We start from the raw sequence: 24587 nt of genomic DNA, 5'->3' as shown, positions 1-24587 counted from the left end.
AGATGATAAGTGAATCCATAGGAGACTTGGGGTGGATACATCTAGTTAAAGATGACATTACGAAAGATGTTCAAACAAAGGAGCTGAAAAATAGTGATTAGACAAGTAGGAGGAGAGGTTACATACCTAACTAAAGGTTACACACATGCATTTTTAGTTATGCACATGTGTAATATACAACTATAAAATCACACATTATACATACATATATAGCATACATGTATACATATTCATTTTAGTAAATATATTTTTAGCAAACAATTTGTTCTTACTGTATGGTTTGTCATATAGTTTTCTTGCTATATCCTGTTTTAGTCTCCTGCTAATCCTGTAAGCTAGGTAAAAAAAAGGTATTTATTATTCCTTTTTTTATAGATGATGGAATTGAGACTCAGAAAAGTTGAGTGACTCATCCAAGATCATACAGTTACAGAGCCAGGAATGGTATTGAGGTTCCCTGATTTTAGGTCTAGTGTATTCTTCTACTGCATCACTTGTAGTAGAGGGTACATTGTAAAGGGACTATAATGTAGTATATTTCTTAATTTAGTAATCAGTTGCTTTATTCAGAGCAGTGCGCTAGGTGCTATTGGAGTATACCAAAGAATTGGAGAGATTAATCTTTAAACTCAAAGTGGTTCTAAGCTAAATAGAGAGCTAGGACATCTACAAATGTAAGAAGAAAAAATTATAATGCAGACAAAAGTCTTATGTGGGGAGGAATAGTGAAGGAACAGGCAAAGTTTAATCAAGGGAGACTTTCTAGAATTCAATTTTTGTGGCATAATGACCATAAACTGTCAGAGAGGAAGGAGAAAGACAGTTTGTATGAAGAGAAGAGATCATAGTGAATATTGAGAAAGGAGACTGGGTAGTTCCTTTGAAGTAGACCCTTTATTCACAGAGCTGGTAATATTTTATAAATTTAGTAAATTTCTTTTCTGCTTATGGCGAATGAAGTATATTATTATTGTTATTGCCTGTATTTAGATAGAAGATCTGCGTGCTCAACTCTTGACATATCAAGCACCACAGATTTCTAGGCAACAGAAGAACCAACATGAACATGGAGATGACAGGAGGCTCAGAAGAGGTATATCCTCATTTAAAAATCATTTTTCCTAGAAATGTTTGTCTGAAAACCAATCTGTTCTTTCGTAATGATTATTTTCTTGTATTCTCAGTTCTTATCCTAACTGCCAGCAATAGGCAGGTAAGTCCAAGAATTCTGACAGGGTTATCATCACCCCAAATGCTTGCAGCCAACCCCACCAACATCTGCCTTCAAAGGCAGGCAACTCAACTTAGCTGAAATAAGAAGACCCTCAGGGAGAGAAGAGGACCTTAGATGTGCCAGTTAAACTTCCACTTCCCTCCAAATTCCAGTGGAGATAACCTTGGGCATAGCAGTGTTTGTAGCGCACATGTGGCAGCCATGCTTAGGGAAGCAATCCCCGTGGAGATGTGGGCCGGCAGCTGCTTTTGTGAGTCTTGTAGACATAGACGTGAAGATTTTTAACTCTCCCTTGAGGACCGTGGTACCTTTTCATCTGACATACTGATGAAACCTACTATATTTGTTATCTCCTCCATTAGAAATGCCTTGAGAGCAGGACTATCTTAATATCCCCGGTGCTTAGCACAATGTTTTGCACACAGTAAGTGTTTAATAAATGCTCATTCATTCATTCTTTTATCAATGTTAGGTCGTGGGCTCCCCAACAGATTATGATTAACAAGTCTATATTGAAAGCTCAGCTAGTGGATTGTTACTACTACATGAGCTTTTCTCTTTTTAGGGGATTCCTGTTGAGGAAAGCAGTGTAACTAGTCACCAGGTCTTCCATTTTTCCTTGCTCAATGACTTGAACTCTCTATAATGCCATATGTAAAATGATCCTTTTTTCCTATCATTCCTTCTGTTATGTGTCATAACAGCCTTGTAGGCATATGAATTACAGAGAAAGTAATGGAAATAAATAATGATGCTATTTCTTTGGAGCTTCTAAAAGAACTAATTAAATAACAGAGTTCGTTGTCTCTGAGACTATTTTATTCTGATAAGATATGAGTGAAATAGTACAGTAAAAGACCTTGCTTTGGTGGTCTGTGTTTTATATTGTGTGCTACTGAACTACTTCTGTTTTCTGTCTGTGGATTGCTTTAATAGTAATGTTATCTGCTCTAATGCAGTAAAGTGGTGCAGTTTCTCATGGGCATTTATTTGGCTCCAATACTCAGAGGATCCCTTCTGCTCCATTGTAATTCATTGTTCTTTTTACCCCATGGGCCAACCATATCCAAACCCTTTGTCTGACTTGGGAGAGGATTCTGGGACTTGGAAATGTATCCTCTTTGTTCAGTCAGATTGAACCCCAAGCTGGCTCTTCTCAGGGATTATAGAAGGATGTTTACTGTCTTTATGGTGTGTGGAAAACATAAATTGACTAAGGGGGGGATAATTTCTGATAGGAACTGTTGAAAAAAGATGTTATTCACTTCTAGGGAATAATCAAAAGAGGGCAGACTTTGAACTAGCTAGCTTGTTTAAACCAAAGAGCTGTAGATGCTATATGATGTCAGACCTAGAAGAGATCTTAGTGACCATCTAGTAGAGTTCTATAATTTTACAAACAAACAAATAGGATCGAAATTTCATAAGATCCTGCTAGCCTTCATTTCATTATGAAAACTCAAATAGATTTCATTCTGCATTATGTCCCTCTTTTAGTTATGTATATAGGCTGGTGGAAGTTTTTTCAGTTTTCCCTACAGCCACGTTGGTAACTGCCATTTTGTTGAAGAGAGAGAGACCTAGCTTATTAACAGCAGTTAGATGAGAGACTTCAAAATTTACTCATTGTTGCTGCAAGTTATTCTCTGTAGGTCTAGTAAATTAGGAAAAAACTCTCATGTTAATCTTTTAATAGTTTTTAAAAGAAAAACAACTGAATATTAATTTTTTTAACCTTTTCACTCTTATATTTATTCTTTTTAAAAACACTAGAGTCCTGGCTTATTTAAAAAATAGTATCAAATCAAATTTGCTTGCTTTTTGTTCTAATTTCCAGTAAAACTCTCCTGGTTTGGATCAGTGGTGATAGAAATACAAATCATAATAAAAAATTTAACAACTGGTTCATTATTTATGTTACAAAAAGAGTTTTCATTATGTGAACTTCAATAATAGTCCCTTGGGTGAAGTAGTTGGGTTGCAGATTCCCATTCAGATGAATGGATAAAAGCCACAAGTAGGGCTTAGAGGAGACTAGGATTTTGCTGTTAGAAATCTCACTAGACAAATTTTAGCTTTCATGGTCTAGTAGCATAATTTGATGTTTCTCAAACTGTACTGCAAGGTATCCTGAAAAACTGCAAGTTTTTTTTTGTTTTAATGAATTTAGGCTGTTCATTAATAGGCGTTAAAGATACTAATTTTAGAGAATTCTACTACGAGAGTTTTTGCCAAAGTGTTATTGAAACTGAAAGGTCTTACCACTTTGGAAAAGTTTGAAGACCTCTGGCACAGGGTTCTCATTTTCGATCAACATGTGATGCACATATTCTTCCATTGCATTCCTTGAAGAGATAAGAACCACTAAGTGGGAACATCTATAACATCAATTTGAGACTGATGATGGATAGATTAGAACCTTGAAACCTGGGAGAATGCAATAATTCCTGAAATACATGATATCTTCTGTATGAAGTCTTTCCTAAGAGCCCTGGGCTTCCTTACTATCCTAGAGTCGGAGTGGCTAGATGGCTCAGTGGACAGAGAACCAGGCCTAGGGTCAGGAAGACTTGAGTTCATATTCAGCCTCAGACGCTCAATAACTGTTTGACCCTAGCCAAGTCACTTTGCCTGTTTGCCTCAGTTTATTTATCTGTAAAATGGGGATAGTAATAGAACTTACCTCCCAGGGTTGTGAGGATCAAATGAGTTATTAATTATAAAATGCTTAGTATAGTGCCTGACAGTAATAAACATTACATAAATGTTAGCTATTATTGCCATTATTATTACTCTGTATCTATTTTGTATTTATTCTCCACATCTTTATTACGTATGCGTTGTCTTTGTAACCTTCTTTATATACCTTTATGTACCTGCACATAGTGAATCCCCACAAGCGTTTCTTGATGGATGATAATTGCATCTGATTCTTCTGTGAGTAAAGAATCTGTATGTTACATAAACAACGTTTTTATGTATGTGTTACTTACGTGTATCATTCTATTTATCTTCAAAGGAATTGAGAGGTCTGATCAGGAGAAACAAGAACTGGAGAAACAGGTCTCAGAGCTTAAAGCCAAGCTGAACCACAGTGTCATGATGTCTGAGGTGCAGGAATTGAAGCGATGCATTGAAAGAAAAGACAAGGAGAAGGCACAGTTAGAGGAACAAACAGAGGTGACTGATATTTTAAATTTAATTCTTAGAATCACAGTTTTGTTCAACAAAATTGTCTGATGGACTTAAAAGAAAATTAGGAAATTAGGCCCTTTTTCTCAATCAAGATATCCTACAAAATCCTTTTCTTCCTCACTTCATAATTCTACAGCCTTTTCTTCTTTTTTCAACTTGAATGTTTCTATTCCAGTAACAGTTACTTTTCACTTTGAAGATCCAAGTGACCTCTTCCATTGAGAAACTGGGTATGTGTCAATACAATGTTGATTTCTGGGACAGTCTGTATAATGAAATGTGGTAGTTCTTCAGAATAAAACTCCAAATTCATGGATGCTTCTCAGATCCCTCAGGTTCAAGTAGCTTTTGTTTGGAAAGACGATTTTAGTCTGAAGGAAAAAAATGCTTATGTCACCCATTCAGAGTAATTTCCCACCTGTCAACATTTTACTGGCACACACCTAGTTGCTCATTGGAGAGGCTCACTTAGCTCTTCAGAGTGAAAAGAAATTGCTACTAGAAGAGGAACATTTTAGTTAGGAAAAGTTCAGAAGTCAGTGGGGTTTTAAGCTATTTAAACTACATAGATTCAAGCTATTGAAGCCTAAAATTATACTAAATCTTTTGGGACATCCTGCATTAATCTTTTATTGTTAGGATAGGTACAATAATTATAAAAAAAACATTAAAATCTGAGTAAGAGAAGACATATTTGAAAGAAGCTACTTCATTTCTATTATACCTGAATAATCAAAATAGATCAAATGTTGATGTCCTATTCCAGGAATGGGGAACCTGAGACCTCATGGCCACATGTGACCCTCTAGATCCTCAAGTGCAGCCTTTTGACTGAGTGCAAGTTTTATAGAACAAATTCTTTTATTTTTTTTCCTGGGTAATTAGTATTTTTATTTTTAAAAAATTATTTATTTTTTTATTTTTCATTTTTAACAGTTCATATCACATAAAACAATTCCAACTTTTGGTCAGGTGATACTTCTTTTAAAGCATTTACAATACAGACCACAAACAAATTTTTTTTTTAACATTAGCCAAGTGAGACACAAAAATCTCACAGGCCCTTGACCTAATTATTTGCATACTATTACTAAGAATTAAAGGACCCTAACTTATTGTTGTTGGTCTAAAGTCCTAAGCCTAATAACTTAATTTTAGACTTAACCTTGGATGTTCCCCTACCAAAAAGCTATAATTTAATGGATCTGGTATTAATCTTACAAACCTTTTGACTGTAGGAAATTGCCACTAAGAGTAGGGACATTGCAGAGAAACAATATCTCCCCAGCTTCATGTCAGTTCCAGGCAAGAGTAGATTGTCAGCCTGCATTCAGTCAGGCTTGAAGTCTGCCAGGTGTCGGTGGGGAAATTGAGTCAGGAGAATCAGCCCAGGCTGAACAGCTGCTCTCCCACCCTTCCCAGGAGATCACCTTTTGCAGTTCATACCAGCATCTCATAGGCTTACTGGCATTATGGACTGTAGGCTCAGACTGTCTTGCTAACCATACCTGGAGTTAGACTCAGAAGAACAGTCAGTTAATAGTCCCATAGCATCTAAAAAAGGGCAAGTTCCAATAACCAGGCTTCAAATATGATTATAATTTCACATTGGCTAAGGAACATCTTTTAAGGCAAGCCTTAAGTGGCTTACATGCCTTTCTATACATATTCTAGTTCCTGATTAAATAACAATCATAAAATCAAATTTACCATTAAAACTTTAACTTTTCCATCAACGCCAAATTTTACCTAAGGTTACCTGCCTCTAGGAAACTTAGACTAAAATTCTTTTTCCCCAAATTAAAGATGTCTCTGATTTAGTCTCAGTAATTAATTCAGCAATTGTTTTAATACTAGTTGCTTTTACATCACTTTGTAACATGTCCAATTTTTCTCCCCATTTCTCCCCTCCCTCACCCCCAATACCCTGCATTCTGATTACCCCTTCCCTCAATGTACCCTCCCTTTTATCACACCCCACCCTTCCCTTATCCCCATCTTCTCTCTTTTCTTGTAGGGCAAGAGAAATTTCTATACCTGTGTTTCTTATTTCCTAGTTATATGCAATCATAATTCTCAACATTTGTTTCTAATACTTTGAATTTCAACTTCTCTCCCTCTCTCTCTCCCTCCCCACCCCCACTGAGAAGGCAAGCAATTCAATACAAACTAAATATGTGACGTTTTGCAAAAGACTTCCATAATAATCATGTTGTCTAATACTAACTATATTGCCTTCTATCCTACTCTATCCCCCCTTGGTTTTTTATTCCCTCATTTGATCTTGTCCCTTCCCAAAAGTGTTTTTTTCTAGTTACTCCCTTCTTCCATTTGTCCTCCCTTCTGTCATTCCACTCACTGTACTTGTTGCCTCCTCCCCTACTTTCCTGTAGTGTAAGATAGATTTTCATACCAAATTTAGTAAGCATGTTATTCCCTCCTTAAACCATATGTGGAGAGAGTGGCTTCACTTTTCCCCTCTCCCCTTCTCCCTTTTTCCTCCTTTGAAGAAGATTTTTCTTATCTCTTTTATGAGTTATAGCCTGCCCCATTCCATTTCTCCCTTTCTCCTCCCAGTATTTTCCTCCCTCACCCCTTAATTTTTGTTTTATTTTTGTTTTTTTGTGGATATCACCTCTTCTGATTCAACACAACCTGGCCTCTCTGTTTGTATGTGTGTGCATGTGTGTGTGTGTACAATCCCTCCACCTACCCAAATATTGAGAAAAGTCCCAAGAGTTACAAATATTTTCTTTCCATGTAGGAATGTAAACAGTTCAGCTTTAGGAAGTCTTTTATGATTTCTCTTTCCTGTTTACCTTTTCATGCTTCTCTTGATTCTTGTGTTTGAAAGTCAGATTTTTTCTTCAGTTCTGGTCTTTTCATCATGAATGCTTGAAAGTCCTCTATATCACTGAATGACCATTTATTCCCTTGAAGTATTATACTCAGTTTTGATGGGTAGGTGATTCTTGGTTTTAATCGCAGTTCCTTTGACTTCTGGAATGTCCTTTCCAAGCCCTTTGATCCCTTAATGTTGAAGCTGCCAGATCCTGTGTTATCCCGATTGTATATCCACAATACTCAAATTATTTCTTTCTAGCTACTTGCAGTATTTTCTCCTTGACCTAGGAACTCTGAGATTTGACCACAATATTCCTAGGAGTTTCTCTCTTCGGGTCTCTTTCAGGGGGTGATCAGTAGATTCTTTCAATATTTATTTTGCTCTCTGGTTCTAGAATATCAGGACAGTTTTCCTTGATAATTTCATGGAAGATAATATCTAGGCTCTTTTTTTGATCATGGCTTTCAGATAGTCCCATAATTTTTAAATTATGTTGCCTGGGTCTATTTCCAGGTCAGTTGTTTTTCCAATGAGATGTTTCACATTGTCTTCTATTTTTTCAAACTTTTGGTTTTGTTTTTTAACTGCTTGGTTTATGTCATAGTCATTAGCTTCCCTGGACTCAATTCTCTCTTTTAAAGAACTATTTTGTTCAGTGAGCTGTTGAACCTTCTCCTCCGTTTAGCTAATTCTGCTTTTTAAAACCACCTTCTCCTCATTGCCTGTTTGGACCTCTTTTTCCAATTGAGTTAGCCTCTTTTTAAAGGTGTTATTTTCCTCAGCATTTTTTTGGTTCTCTTTTAGCAAGCTACTAACTCGCTTTTCAAGCTCTTCTATTGCCTGAGTCCAGTCTAAGTTCATTTTGGAGGCCCTGGAGGCATTGGTTTTAACTTCCTGTGACAGTAAGCCTTGTCCTTCCTCATCTGAAAGGATGGAAGGAGATACTTGTTCACCAAGAAAGTAATCTTCTGTGGTCTTATATTTTTCCCCTTTTTGGGCATTTTCCCAGCCAGTTACTTGACTTCTGAATCCTTTGTCAAGAGGAAGGTCCTATTGCCCCTTCTATCCTTAATATCCTGTTCAAGGCTGAGATTGAACTCAGCTGCTCGATTCCCCTGGGGCTTTGGGTTGGGGTAAGGCTGTCACTGAGGGCTGAGGTTTAGATCAAGTGCTCCCTGCCACCAGAGGCTTTAAGCTGAACTTCCTGGACAGTGGACCCAGTTTGCTTCCTGGCGACTGTAGCTGCCTGCAGTCTGCTACTGCTGTTGCTGCCGTCAGGAACCCCATTCCTCTTTTGCCCTGCTGGGAAAACCCTCCCACATTGACCTTTGGAGCTTTCTTTGTTGCTTGTGGGTTGAGGTATCTGGGACCCTCCCTCCTGGGAACTCTACCCCAGATGTCTGTTCAGGTCCTATTCCTCCTAGGGCTGCATGGCCAGGGCTAGGCTCCGCTCAGCTCAGCATCCTGTGAGATAGATCTATCCTGTTGGCCTTCCAGGTTACCTTTGGCTGGAAACCTCTTTCGCTCTGTTGTTCTGTGGCTTCTGCTCCTCTAGAATTTGTTGAGAGTCATTTTTACAGGTATTTTGTGGGCTGTGGGGGAAGCACTAGAGTATATGTGTCTTTCTACTCTGCCATCTATCTTGGCCCCACCCCCCTCTATTTTAAAAAAAATTTAATTAATTTATTTGTTTTCAGTTTTTAACAGTCACTTCTATAAGTTTTAAATTTTCTGCCCCTTGCTTCCTCCTCCCTCCTCAAGATGGCATGCAATCTTATATGGGTTCTACATATACATTCTTATTAAACACATTTTCACAGTAGTCATGTTGCATAGAAGAATTAAAATGAATGAGAGAAACCATGAGAAAAACCAAACCAAAATGCAGTAGAAGATAGTCTGCTTCATTATGCATTCTGATTCTGTAGTTCTTTCTCTGGATGTGGATGGCATTTTGCATCAAGTCCTTTGGGAATGTTTTATGTCTTTGCATTGCTGTGAAGGGCTGAGTCTATCAGAAATAGTTCTCACACACTGTCGCTGTTACAGTGTATAATGTTCTCTTGGTTCTGCTCATTTCACTCAACATCAATTCATTTAAGTCTTTCAGGTTTTTCTGAAGTCCAATGCTGATCATTTGTTATAGCACAGTAGTGTTCCATTACATTCCTATACCACAACTTGTTCAGTCATTCCTCAGCTGATGGGCATTTTCTCAGTTTCCAGTTCTTGGCCACCACAAAAAAGAGCTGCTATAAATATTTTTGTATATGTGAGTTCTTTTCCCATTTTTATTATCTCTTTGAAATATAGCCCTAGAAGTAGTATTGCTGGGTCAAAGGGTACACACATTTTTCTTGTCTAGTGTACCTAACCTATTCCACTGATCTATCCCTCTATTTCTTAGCTAGTATTAACTGGTTTTGATGATTGCTGCTTTATAATACAATTTGAAATCTGGTAGGGCTAGGCCACCTTCCCTGGCATTTTTTTTTTCATTAATCGCCTTGATATTCTGGACTTTTTGTTCTTCTGGTGCATAGGATGCTGTCTCCCACATTTCTTGTGCTGAGAACTTGAGGCTTTGTGTGTTGTGACCTCTGGTTCTTTTAGTTAGAAGGTAAAATGCTGCCGCTTCCCTGGTGTTGAGCTTGCTGGTGTGTGCCAAGGCCAAGGCCAGATGAAGTCTTTCTGAGTTTTCCCTGGGGTTACACTGAAGCTCACTGCATGATGGCCACAGGAGTTCTCTCCTTGTGCAAGAGCACAAGCAGGCTCAGTAGCTGGTGTTTACCCAATTCCCCTGGCTCTGCTAAGGCATGCCTGGGGTCCTGGTGTTGGTGCTTATGGTTTCTCCTCCCCTGGGGCTCAGGATCTCTGGTTAGCTTACTTGAGGCTTGCTGGGACACCTCTGGTCCTGCCGTGGTCACCTTTAGCCACAGCTAGAGGTCCTCTTCTTGTCAGTCTCCCATGCCTACCCATCTGAGAGACTGCAGCACCCCTTCTGCTCATCCCAGTATTCCACAATTATTCCTGGGGAAATTTTCTCTGGTTTTTCAGGTCAGCAAGAGGAGGGTGAGAGCACTTACAGTTTGCTCCACCATCTTTGCTCCCAGAAGTTCAAGTAGGTCCAGTCATTTTATTAATAATGACACCATTTTAATAGAAAGAGGTCTGTGGCACTCTTAAGTGCCCAAGACAACAAATCCTTTTATTAAGGGGATTTTTTCTGTGAAGTTGGATTCTGTCAAAAGGCCACACTTGAGGATCTACAGGGCCACATGAGGCCTCAAGGTTGCTGGTTCCGACCCCTGTTATTCAGAGAAGCATCCATCTAGCTTAGTATATATTTTTGACAGTAAAATTGTCCATTGTAATTTTATTGAGGTGCCCTACTGAGGGATTTCAAAATTGAAAACTAAGTTAGATATCCTAGGATTTATTAAGTATTGAAAGCAGTTAAGTTTATGAAACTGGAAAGAAGCATTATTGTTATCATCTTTCGAGTTTGCATTTTTCTGCTGTGTTGTCAAGGAATTAATTATAGAAAATATCTTTTGGATTGTGTTTGTGAGTCATTCTAAAGATATGAAATATTTATGTTCCTTACCTAATATATTCTACTGTATTTAATAAATAGCTTATTAGAAATAGTGGTAGACCCAAAGCATTTTAAATTGTCTTCCTTTGCAGGTTGTTTTTTTATCCCTTTGTATACCTAAGAAAAGTAATGTGTTGTAAAAATATAGTTATTTTTTCAGAAAAAAAAGTTTTTGTAAAAAGTGTTAGTAACTTAGTGTGGACAGATGGCTTTGCCTGCTCTTCAGAATCAGGTGTTGCTTGTCTTTCTTTCTATGTGGATGAGCTAGAAAAGCCCTCTTGAGATGTCTATTTGATTTTTCACTTGGTAATTATATGCTCCTGATTACCTTCACATTCACTGACCCTGGATTCTCCCTCTGCTTCTTGCTTAATTGTCCTCTTTGACTTACAGGGATAGAAAGAAGTGTTGGGTTCACGATGGGAGAGTTTGGTTTGCTGTATTGGTTGTTGAGCTTTCATGATTTTCTTTTATTATATAACACAGATAATAATTTTATATTATATATTTGTACATGTATAATGTGTATGTTACATATTGCATTAATATATATTATATATTATTATATGTCAGATGGAGAGACTAACATCAACTTGGGTACTTTTCCCACATTTTTTGCTTTGAGCTTTAATCCTTTTTGAGTCCCTCTTTGGAGAAGATGAAAAATGTAGCACTTGGGAAATACATCATTAATTTTTCCTGTAATGTTTTATTAACTACTTTTAGTTTTTTCTCAACTCCTTTTAGTTAGAATTTATTGGTAATTCTTGATTTGATTAGATTTACTTCAGGTTCATTGAGGGCTTTAATTAGGTTCTACATAGTTGCAGACATTGTGGAATTCCTTTAGATAGCTTTGTGCCCAAGCTGTTAAGCGCTCACATTTTAGTTTAAAAGGAAAATTAAAAAAAAAAAAAAAGTACCTGAGATTATCTTTTTTTTTCTACAAGCTAATTTTTAAATAGTATTATGTGGTTTACCACATAACAGATAAAGGTCATGAAATAGACTACTCTTTTCTTATTATTGAAAGCTGTGCAATTTTTAATGCATTCTCACTAGATTTTTTTTTTCTGCCATAGCATCATGTCATATACATCTTAGCGCAGGGTCTAGCATGAGTAGACACTAAAAAATTTTTATCTGATTTGAGCCTTGTATCCCAAATAAAACAGTTTATTGCCTTGCTAAATATGATTAGTGCATATTTGAATGATTATTGGAGGAATTAATAGAGATTCATTCATTTCAAAATATACGTTCAATATTGTATATATTGTACCTTTGCTAAAAACTGTGAGTGATGGGTGGGTCTTGTTAAAATCCACATGGATTTCTAGAAAGATTATAAACTTTTACAAGAACTTTTACTCAATTATTAATTGCAGTAGTTTTGGTTAGCCTGAAATAGATAATAAAATATGAACAATCATTTCACACTAGTGAAGACTGTCAAAGTCAAAATGGGACTTACCTTTGAGTTTGCATAATTTACCTTTGGAAATTTATTTAAGACCTTAAATCAGTAGTAACTGTGGTGAACATACCAAATATATTAATTCTCTTATTCCAAACTCAAGTTGAACCTCATTAACCTTGATAGGTTATTTGTATTCCAAAGAATACCAGGTATCCTTGATCAATGGTTCTGTTCTGATTTAATCTTTGCTCATTTCTTACATCCTTTTAGTCAAACTTTCTGAAATAAACCGCTATTTGACTTTTAGGTTCATTGAAGAATCTTAAAGGAATATGGGCCATAACTTTTATTTATTTATTTAACTTGTAACATTCATTTTCACAAAATTTTGGGTTCCAAATTTTGTCCCCATTTGTCCCCTCCTCCCACCCCAAAACACCGAGCATTCTAATTGCCCCTATCACCAATCTGCTCTCTCTTCTATCATCCCTCTCTGCCCTTGTCTCCATCTTCTTTTTTGTCCTGTAGGGCCAAATAACTTTCTATACCCCTTTACCTGTATTTCTTATTTCCAAGTGGCAAGAATAGTACTCGACAGTTGTTCCTAAAACTTTGAGTTCCAACTTCTCTTCCTCCCTCCCTCCCCACCCCTTCCCTTTGGAAGGCAAGCAATTCAATATAGGCCAAATCTGTGTAGTTTTGCAAATGACTTCCATAATGGTTGTGTTGTATAAGACTAACTATATTTCCCTCCATTCTATCCTGCCCCCCATTACTTCTATTCTCTCTTTTGATCCTGTCCCTCCCCATGAGTGTTGACCTCAAATTGCTCCCTCCTCCCCATGCCCTCCCTTCCATCATCCCCCCCACCCTGCTTATCCCCTTATCCCCCACTTTCCTGTATTGTAAGATAGGTTTTCATATCAAAATGAGTGTTCATTTTATTCCTTCCTTTAGTGGAATGTGATGAGAGTAAACTTCATGTTTTTTCTCTCACCTCCCCTCTTTTTCCCTCCACTAATAAGTCTTTTGCTTGCCTCTTTTGTGAGAGATAATTTGCCCCATTCCATTTCTCCCTTTTTCCTCCCAATATATCTCTCACTGCTTGATTTCATTTTTTTAAGATATGATCCCATCCTCTTCAATTCACTCTGTGTACTCTGTCTCTATGTGTGTGTGCGTGTGTGTGTGCATGTGTGTGTATGTAATCCCACCCAGTACCCAGATACTGAATAGTTTCAAGAGTTACAAATATTGTCTTTCCATGTAGGAATGTAAACAGTTCAACTTTAGTAAGTCTCTTATGACTTCTCTTTGCCGTTTACCTTTTCATGCTTCTCTTCATTCTTGTGTTTGAAAGTCAAATTTTCTTTTCAGCTCTGGTCTTTTCATCAAGAATGCTTGAAAGTCCTCTATTTCATTGAAAGACCAATTTTTCCCCTGAGGTATTATACTCAGTTTTGCTGGGTAGGTGATTCTTGGTTTTAGTCCTAGTTCCTTTGACTTCTGGAATATCCTATTCCCCACTCTACGATCCCTTAATGTGGAAGCTGCTAGATCTTGTGTTATCCTGATTGTATTTCCACAATACTTGAATTGTTTCTTTCTAGCTGCTTGTAATATTTTCTTCTTGACCTGGGAACTCTGGAATTTGGCCACAATGTTCCTAGGAGTTTCTCTTTTTGGATCTCTTTCAGGCGGTGTTCTGTGGATTCCTTGAATACTTATTTTGCCCTCTGGTTCTAGAATCTCAGGGCATTTTTCCTTGATAATTTCATGAAAGATGATGTCCAGGCTCTTTTTTTGATCATGGCTTTCAGGTAGACCCATAATTTTTAAATTGTCTCTCCTGGATCTATTTTCCAGGTCAGCTGTTTTTCCAATGAGATATTTCACATTATCTTCGATTGTTTCATTCTTTTGGTTTTGTTTTGTGATTTCTTGTTTTCTCATAAAGTCATTGGCCTCCATCTGTTCCATTCTAATTTTGAAAGAACTATTTTCTTCAGTGAGCTTTTGAACCTCCTTTTCCATTTGGTTGATTCTGCTTTTAAGAGCATTCTTCTCCTCATTGGCTTTTTGAACCTCTTTTGCCAATTGAGTTAGCCTATTTTTCAAGGTGTAATTTTCTTCAGCATTTTTTTGGGTCTCCTTTAGCAGGGTGCTGACCTGCTGTTCATGCTTTACTTGCATGTCTCTCATTTCTCTTCACAGTTTTTCCTCCACCTCTCTAACTTGATTTTCAAAATCCTCTTTGAGCTCTTCCATGGCCTGAGCCCATTGGGTGGGCTGGGACACAGAAGCCTTGACTTCTGTGTCTTTCCCTGATGGTAAGCATTGTTCTTCCTCATCAGAAAGGAAGGGAGGAAGTACCTCTTCACCAAGAAAGTAACCTTCTATAGTCTTATTTTTTTTCCCTTTTCTGGGCATTTTCCCAGCCAGTGACTTGACTTTTTAGTGTCCTCTCCACCCCCACCCCACCTCCAGATCCACCCAGCCATCACTTGGGGTCTGAGATTCAAATGCTGCTTCCCAGCCTCAGGGCTTTGGGTGGGGGCAGGGCTGCTATTCAGTGTGAGATTAGGTTCAGCTGCTCAGGTGGGGGCAGGGCCAGCACATGGGCTCAGTTCCCTCAGGGGGTTTATGCAGAGACCTTCAACAATGGATCTGAGCTCCTGCCTACTTGGGGAGCCCTTGTCTGCTGCTGCCTCCCGAGGAGGCCCGAGTTATGGGGGCACCGCACTCCCCTCTCTGCAAGCCGAGAAGACCCTCTCACCAACTTTTGGGGCCTGTGGGTGGAGGGACCTGCGCAGCCGCTGGAGATTCCATCCCTGAAGCCTGCTCGGATCTTCTCCTCTCGGTGCCGTGTGGCCAAGGCAGGGCTGGGCTCGGCTCCAGGTCCGCAGCTCGACAGACCTTTTGCGAGAGGTTTTCAAGCTCTCTGGAACAAAAATCTCTTCTGCTCCGTTGTTCTGTGGCTTCTGCTGCTCCAGAATTTGTTGGGAGTTCTTCTTTACAGATATTGTATGGGCTGTGGGTTCGGAGGTAGCGTACATGCGTCTGCCTACTCCGCCATCTTGGCTTCGCCCCCCTGGGCCAATACTTAAACTAAATACTAACTGACAGTTAGATGACAGTTGACATGATCAGTAGAAACTTACTCACTTTCCAGAAGTTGGAACTAAAATATTGGGAAGTAACGGGGAGAAGAAATACTTGGGTGATTAACACAATAAAAGCATTTGGACAAGGTTTTTGCCACTGGTTTTTTCTTTAGTGCAGAAGCAGGTTTTTTCTTTGTAGTATCTTTTAGTGTGTAATCTGAGGTAGCAGCTACATTATCTCATCAACATTTAAATTTATCTTGTGTTTGGACACAAAAGAATCATTTTGCTTGGACTTTAGGGTAGTGATTCTATAAAAACGAATATACATGTATAAATATGTGAATATGTGCATGTTAATACCCATATTAATATTTCCTTTCAAAAAGGAGCTCCCTAGTGCATTTTAGTTAAATGTTTTAGCAGAAACCTAGCTTTGAACATCAATAAAAACAGCCAGACTTGCTTATTAACTTATATTTACAGTCCAAGTAATCAGTCAAGGTATAATATGTTTTTTTACTATCATATTATTCTAATAATAAAACTTTTTTGTCCCTCTAATCTTTCATTAAACTGAAATACAGTATTGACCCACATCTATTGTCAAAGAATTTTTACATTCTTGAATTTAAATGTATCTTAAGATCATTGGTTGATGAAGCAAAAAGCAAGAAAGGCAACATCTACCGTACTATAGATGAAAATGATACAAAAAAGTGGCCAACTTTAATTAATTCTAATGATCCATTTTGCTTACCTTTTATCAGCAGAGAAATCTGTCAGATACAAATCACTGTTAGTTTGTTTTTGCCTAACCATTTTCCTTGGTTGTGTGGGATGATTATTTTTGTATGGAGATAGGGAGATAAAGGATGGAAGATGAATAAGAGGAATGACTGATATCAAGGGATTAAAAACAAAAGGCAGCAATAAAATTTAAAAGCAAAATCTACTCAGAGACCCTGGTTATTTTAGTTGCAAAGGCCTGTAATGCTCTGTTTTCCTCTGAAAAACACACAGAACAAGCTAACCACCATCTTATTTAAGTACATGTTTTTAAATCTCTTAGTAGTTTTTAGATGAAAGTAAGAAAAAAATTGTAAATAATAATGCATAGATAGATAAATAGGTGCTAAAACAGATGATATCTGGCTGCTTTAATGTCTTTAATGCTGGGGAAATTTGTTACATTTAGCTCCTTACCCTAGTTTCTTCATCTATAAGACTGATAATGTGAATTCTATGAAAGTGAAAACAGTCAAAATTAACAAATACTTCTATTTGTTAGTTGGTTTCATCCCCCTAATTCTTGGACCCAGAGTTTGTGGAGGAGCAGAGAGGAGAGCTGGACTGAATATTTTTACTTTGCTTTTAATTTGACTCTAAGTTTCAATGAAACTTTTGCTCTTTATTAGTAAATAAAGAGAAACTTTTTTTTTTTTTTACTAAGTACCTGCAGGCAAATAAGCAATTTTCTCTTCAATTTTCCTTTCCATTTTCTATTTCAGGATTATTTCTATTCCATGCATCCTTATTGATACATATAAAATTGACTTTTCAAAGTGTTACCTATTTCTTTAATTTTCTGAGGACTGTTTGCTCTTTAGTAAAACAATGGAATATTTGTACTTCTTTACTTTAACAGTAGGTAAATGGTAGTTTTTAAGTTGTTTCTATAAAGATGAAATTTACCTGGGACAGTTATTACTGAAGGACTTGCTAGGAGAACAAGAAATCATGCCATGAGATGAGATAGTAGTTTTTCAGTATATAAGTAAACGATAATTCCTTATTTCTTGGCCACCAAAGATGTCATTAAAAGAGGAGAAGTGGTTTTTGGAATAAGCAGAATTTAATTGTTCCTGCATTATTCTGACAGAGTTTATAGCTAACTTCTCTTTAGAGTGATGTTAGTCTGATAGTATATCATCTTAAATGAGAAACTAAATTGTTTCTCTGTGTTTGTTTTTAGGCAACTTTCCATTGCTGCATAAAAAGAAATGAGGTTTTATATAATATAGTCAGTGAGTCCATTCCCCAACTACGCAAATGACCTGCGATTTCTTCATTGTAGGAAACTTCCTGTACCTCCCCACCACTGTGACTTATGATAAAGCCTAGGGAGTTACCTGAGGCTCATAAAGGTTATATTTTGTTTTTATTTTATTTTTATTCATATTTATTTGTTATTTTAAAATAATTTTTATTTTATTCATTATACAAAACGCCTCTCACTAAAATAGTATTAATATTTTTAGTGCTTTATTATTTTTAAAAAATTTCATTTTAACCCTTTTTTAAACCAAGAAATTTGAAGGTCTGTTTCAAAGTTCAGTTTATTTTGATAATTGATTTTCATGGCCCTGAGACCTAAAATGATGGCTCCCAAAGCTACTTAGAATCAGATAAAAGAAATTCATTAGTTTACTAAATCATGTTCTTCTTGTTAACCACGTATAGTGTGTGTATGTGTGTGTGTGTGTGTATGTGTCTTTCTGTCTGTCTGTCTGTCCGTGTATGTTGGATAACCTCTCTCTACAATGTCCTACACGTTGGACCTTGCAGAGCCCAGGTTCTTCCTACTGGGCTCCCTGATTCCAAAGAGGGAAGATGTCAGTCTTTTCTTGCCTTCTCTGCCTCTTTAAACCTCTGCTCTAGAGTTTTGGAGAAAGTGTGTATAAGGCAAGATTTGTTTAGGGTCTCTCCAAAATAACAGGGTCTATTTTAAAAGAAGGACTCAAAGTATAAAATAGATATCAGTTCTACAACAACTATTTATGTTTTACACAAAAAAATCCTTAAAATATAAAAAGACTCATAAGGGCACATTAACAAATGCTTAAAATATAAGACAATAACTCATTCTACCTATTAGACTATCCCAGTAATGTAAAGTCATTTTTGTAGGACTGTTGTGCAGATATTAAACTTCTGCCTCAGAGTAGTGCTGCCTCTGAATGACTTATAAGATTTGAAGCTATCGTCCAGTCAGTGCTTGGCTTGGGTTTTCTTCATCCTTTTGGGTGCAGTATTCCACTGATTGTGCTCGTCTTCACCGCTGAGCACTGGTATAGTCAGAGGAAGCAGGAAGCTCCTCGGGGGCCAGCAAGGGACTCTTGAACTTGTGTAGGCACCACTGCTGGATGTGTATCTTCTCCCAGGTTGAATGTTTAGTGAGCCAGATTCAGAGGAAAGAAATAATTGAACAGAAGAGACCACTAGAAACTTGAGATTCAGTTTCTGGCTCGTCTAGATAGACACACATTCTGATCGCCATGTGCTGGCACGGTCCTGAGCAATTGCCTCTTAGAAGACGAGGAGAGGTAAAACTTCTGTGGATCCAATAACAGTGACACACGTTTACGTAATGCTTTAAGCTTTCAAATAGTATCTCATTTGCTCCAGTAACTTCGGAAATTTGGTGTTATTGTTATCCCCATTTTCTAGTTGAGGAAACTGAGGCCAGTGACTTGCCCAGTGTCACACAGCTCTTAAGTGTCTGAGGCAGAATTTGACTTCAGGTCTTCCTGACTCAATGTCTAGCACTCTCTACTGTGCCACCTATGTGAATCTAACAGTCTGCTGAGGAGGGTAGCTCATTTTGGTTTAGTTGCCAATACTTTTTTGTTACAGTTCCCAGTTAAGGGGACAGATGGCAAACAATTAGGAGTTGCTAGTCATACATGTTCTTTAGCAAAGGGTCAACTCGTATTTTCCACTAGAAGGGGCCAGAGTGCATGCCTAGCTTCATGTGAAATGTTCTGTTCTAACCCTCATTATACTCCTTTTTCATTTTCATTCACCAGTTTTTCAAAGGTTTGTATTGAAATTTTGCTGGTAAATTTCTATCTTCCTTCATGTCATAATCAGTTGTTCCTGTAGATTTATTAGAAGGTATTGCATTTTCACAATTGTATCAAATGGATTCAAATCATTTTTTGTCAACAGAAGTTTAATTTTTAATCATGGAAGTTGTGACACCTTTATGTTACCTCAGAGGCTAGTTGTTAGCAATGCTAGATATACATCTAGATTTCCAATAGTTTTCTTGACTTAAACAACTTGGAGGACTATTCATCACTCATAGTTAGGCTGGACCAATGTAATCAGAAGTCTATTAACTGAATTAAAAGTTTAGTGTTATGTATCAGTTACAAAATAGTAACAAAGTACATTCCAAGGAAAAAATGATCTGGAATCTCAACAGAGGGTCTGAAAAAAAAAATAGGAACGAAAGAATGGTACTGCTTCCAGACTTCATACTGTACTTTGTTTATTTTTAATTGTATTAGTATTTTTTCTAATTAACTCTAAAGACAGTTTTCAACATTCATTTCTGTAAAATTTTGAGGTCCAAATTTTTCTCCCACCTTCCCTTCCCTCTCCCCTTCTCATGACAGCAAGCAATCTGATATAGGTTATACATGTGCAAACATATTTCCGCATTAGTCATATTATGAAAGAAGAATCAGAACAAAAGGGAAAAACCACAAAAAGAAAAAAAAGTGAAAATAGTATGCTTCAATCTGCATTCAGGCTCTCTAGTTCTTTCTTTGGATGTGGTTAGCATTTTCCATCATGGGTCTTTTGGAATTGTCTTGGATCATTGTATTGCTGAGAAGAAGTATGTGTGTCACAGTGTGTCACAGAATATTGCCATTGCTGTGTACAATGTTCTCCTGATTCTACTTACTTGACTCAGCATCAGCTCATGTAAGTCTTTCCAGGTTTTTCTGAAGTCTACCTGTTCATCATTTTTATAGCACAATTATATTCTATTACATTCATATATCACAACTTATTCAGCCATTCCCCAATTGGTGGGCATCCCTTCAATTTCCAATTCTTTGCCACCATAAAAAGAGCTCCTATAAATATTTTTGTATATGTGGGTCCTTTTCTCGTATTTATAATCTCTTTGGTTTACAGACCAAGTAGTGGTGTTGCTGGATCAAAGGGTACACACGGTTTGGTTGCCCCTTGGACATAGTTTCAAATTGCTCTCCAGAACCTCATACTATATTTTAAAGTAGTAAAAATTATCAAGACTATTTGATACTGTTAAAAAAAAATAGAAAAGTAGAACAGCAGAACAATTCAATAACTTGGTGTTTGATAAACCTGAGAATACAAAGTAACTAGGGGGAAAAGACTCCATTCTTGACAACTGCTAGGAAAACTAGAAAAAAGTCTGGCATAAATAAGTTTTAGAATAGCATCTTGTACTGTATAGCACAAGAATCTTGAAATTGAAATGTAGAATTAATGTAAAAGTCTACATCCTTGGAAAAAAATAGAAGAGAATGCAGCGAAGTACCTTTCACAGTTATGGCAAGGGTATTCGTAACCAAATAAGGGACAGAAGATATCACAGAAGATGGAACAGACACTTTCAGTTGTGTGAAATTGAAAAGCTTTTGAATGAACAAAGCCAATGCAGCTCTCAGTTATTAAAAAAAAAAAAGATTGTAACAGATACCACTGATAAGTCTTTAGTCATAATATATATTTATTCATCATAGTAAAACTTGACCTTTCTATACGTGTGTTTCTTTTTAGGTTTTTGAAGTATATTTTATTAAAGCTTCTTTTCTGTCTTTTGATATAATGATGTGGTTTTGATTTTTATTTTTAATATGATTAATTTTGTGAATTGCCTAATATTGAACTCAATGTTTCATCGTTTGTAGAAGTTCAGTGTGATCATGGGGAATGATGGGGAGAGAGGGAAGAGATATGATAGTATTGGTTTGTGTTTTACTTTCTCTACTCTCTCCCTAGTTTAGTTATTAGGAACATATTTGTTTCAAAAGAAATTTAGTAATTTTTTTTCTCAGTTATTCAAAATATTTTTTTAGCATAGACATTAATCATGAATCTTCAGTCTCTGAAAGAGATTGAAAAAGTTGTCTAATAACTTTTCTCCTTCTGCCTACAAATATGCCCAGAGCTGTTCTGCCCTTAAAATACCCTCACTTGAACCTACCATAGCTTTAAGTGATCATCTTACATACTCTTCCTTTCTACAACCAAACTCCTTGAAAAAGTTATCTACATTCATTTTCTTCATGACCTCTTCTTTCATTACTCAAAGTCTTGCAACATAATTTTTGACCTTATCATTCAACTGAAACTGCTCTATTCATAATTTCCAATGATCTCTGGCCCTTTTCCTGTTCGTGTGCTCTTCACCCTGGAATAGTATCCTTGAGGGCAGTTCTCCTCAGCATTTGACATGTTTCCTTTTCTTCCTCTATACTATCTCCTCTATGTTTTTATCTCCTTAGCTTTCCTCCCAACTCTTTCTATATGTCTTATCAGTCTCCTTTTCTGGATTCTTATCACAATGTGAGCACCCAAGTTTCTCCTCTAAAACATCTTTGCTTCTCTTTCTACAGCCTCTCTCAGTGATTGTATCAGCTCCTATGGGTTCAATGATCATCTCTATGCAGAGCAGTCTAATATTACCATGTATAGTTCTATTTTCCTGAGCTCCAGGTTCATAGTAACAATATGTATTGGACATTTTAACTGTATTTCTTTGTCATTTCAATCTTACTATGTCTAAAATAGAACTCAGTATTTTTGCCCCCAAACCCATCATTCTTCTGAACTTTCCTGTTTCTGTCTAGCACATCATAATCAGTTTTGAAATCAGAGTCATCTTTACCTCTTTATCATTCAACTGAAACTGTTTTCTCCAAATTTTCCACTGATCTCTTAATTCCCATATCATGTTACTTTTCCAGTTTTCATCATTCTTGTCCTTTGTTGATTTTCACTTTGTTGATTATCCTGTCAGTCACTCAGTCATCAGCATTTATTAAAGACTTACTCTGCAATAGGTATTGTGCTAAAATATTGTGGATAAAAAGCAAAAAACAATAGAAGCAACATGTAGCCATCCATATACATATAAGATATATAGAAAGCGTATGAAAATGAAGAAGTACATTGAGCCTCCATCTCCAACTCCTCCAAAAAGATCTAGAAAACACATAAAGCTGAATCTTGATTAGAAAATCCAAGAAAAAGCCATAGTAATTTTTCTGGTTCAGATTGGCATAGGAAAACACAGGTCTACAAAGGAGTGTCCTTATTGGGGCCTGGGTCTGTGCAGGAGCTCACTGTGCCTATTACTGCAGCACAGGTAGAGACTGCACTAGGGAAAGAAGAGATCCCAGATGCAGTATAGAGCTGCCTACATTTGTGTGGGATGTAGGGACAAGGGTTATTTGGCAACTGTCACTTTTTGCCCAGTTCTTTGTCATAAAGTAAGCTGGAAAAATGAGAGAAAAAAAACAATCTGACCATAAAAAAGCTATAATGGTGACAGAATGGTTCCAAAGTGGTGTTCTTCAAGGAAAGCCTCAAAGAAAAACACATCTTGGCTACAGATTTAACTAGACTACCTAAGGGGGGGGATGAAGCATGAATTTAGTAAAAAAAAAAGAAAGGTTTAAATTTTTTTTTTTTAGTAAATGATAGCGCTGGCAGAAAAAAAAGGAAAAAAGAAGGGGAACTATGGAAAAAATCTTTGGAAAGGGAATTAAATTTGACACAAGAAGTACAAAACTTTGCTCAAGCATTAGATTCTCTGAAAACTAGAATAGATGCCAGTGACTGCATGAGGCAACAAGAAATATTAAAACAAAGTTAAAAAAAGAAGAAAATGTAAGATATTTTATAGCGAAAACAGCTAATTTGAAAAAGAGAGGAAAGGAAAAAAATTAAGAATTATTAGAATACCTGGAAACCATGACAAAAATTGCCTAGACATCATATTTCAAGAAATCATAAAAAATTGCCCAAACCGCTTATAATTAGAGGGCAAAGTAAGAAATAGAAAGAATCTGTTGGTTGTCTCCTGAAAGAAACCCCAAAATGAAATTCCCAGGAGTATTATTCCCCAAATCCAGAGTTTCCAGGTTAAAAAATAAATACTAAAAGCCACTAGAAAGAAAGAATTCAAATACCAAGAATAACATGTGATTTCGCACATTTCTGTATGAGCTTGGAATCCAGTATTCTAGAAGGCAAATTACATAGGATTACAGCCAAGAATAATTTACCCAGAAAAACTGTTTATAATCCTGCTGGGGAAAAAATGGATTTTTAATGAAATAGAGGACATCCAAATATTCCTGATGAAAAGATTTCAGTTGCATAGAAATTTTGAAATATAAACAAGGGTCCAAGAGGAACATAAAAAGGTAAAAATGAGTAAACAAGAATGAGGGACTAAATAAAGATAAATTGTTTAGATTCTGATATGGGGAGATAATATATATATTCCCTCTGAATCTTGTCATCATCAGAGATCATAGAGAGAATCTGATCATTAGAAAGAGCAGCATCTGCTATGTCTTGATGATCTTAAAAAAAGAATGGAAAGGAAGGGAAAGGGAAAGTTATCTCATGTAATTGGTGTGTGCAAGTAGAATTCTATATAAACAAGAATGCAGAGATGGAGAGAATACATGGCACTTGAATCTCACTATTATCTGAACTGGTCAAAAGAAGGAAGAATATAAACACACAGTTGGGTACAGAAATAATGTAGGAGTAGGAGATGAAAAGGAGAAAGAAAAGAGACTAATAAAAAGGCAGACAGGTTAAGGGAGAGATTAGACCTAATCAAAATAAATTTGTTTAAAATAACTCTTTTTTTTTAGTGGCAAAGAACTGAAAACTGAAGGGATGCTGTCAATTGGGAAGTGGGCTAATAATTGCCTTCTGGACATCTCAAATTGTTCCATAGGTTTCTCAAACGGAACTTACTAACTTTTACCTACTTTCCCAGCATTCTCTTGCATATGTCCCCTTTTCTCCACATATGCAACCACCACTTCAGTTCAGGCCCTTTTTGCTTCCTATATGGAATGTTGAGGTAGCCTTTTATATGGTCTCCCTGAATACACTGTCTATTAGCCCCACTCCCCTTTTTCCTCCAGCGTCTTTTGGGATCCTTATTAGTCTGATATTTGTATTTCTTGCTTTGTCTTCTAAATCAATTTTTATTATCATGTATATCCTTCATTTACTTTTTCAGTTTTGTTGATCCCTAAAATTATTCTTCAATTTAATTTTCAATCTTTCCTCAATTTTGTTGAATCTGTTATTTGCTTTTTCCATGGATATTTTTGGTCCTGGGATATAATTTTACTATTTCTCTACTTGCTACATTT

At 36.7% G+C, this 24587-nt stretch overlaps 1 protein-coding gene across 13 annotated transcripts in view; it reads left to right on the top strand.

Annotated features, from left to right (window-relative positions):
• The window catches only part of CEP128 (centrosomal protein 128), a 559633-nt gene that overhangs the window by 112119 nt on the left and 422927 nt on the right, over positions 1-24587 (top strand). For all 13 annotated transcript variants that reach the window (XM_072623250.1, XM_072623249.1, XM_072623247.1 and 10 more), the window contains 2 exons: positions 991-1093; positions 4254-4414. In XM_072623250.1, the coding sequence (XP_072479351.1) occupies positions 991-1093; positions 4254-4414 (264 nt within the window). The remainder of the gene's footprint in view (positions 1-990; positions 1094-4253; positions 4415-24587) is intronic.

Source organism: Notamacropus eugenii, chromosome 7, assembly GCF_028372415.1.
Source record: "Notamacropus eugenii isolate mMacEug1 chromosome 7, mMacEug1.pri_v2, whole genome shotgun sequence".
Taxonomy (NCBI): Eukaryota; Metazoa; Chordata; class Mammalia; order Diprotodontia; family Macropodidae; genus Notamacropus; species Notamacropus eugenii.
Note: the sequence above shows the minus strand (reverse complement) of the source record. Positions and strands in the feature narration are given on the sequence as shown.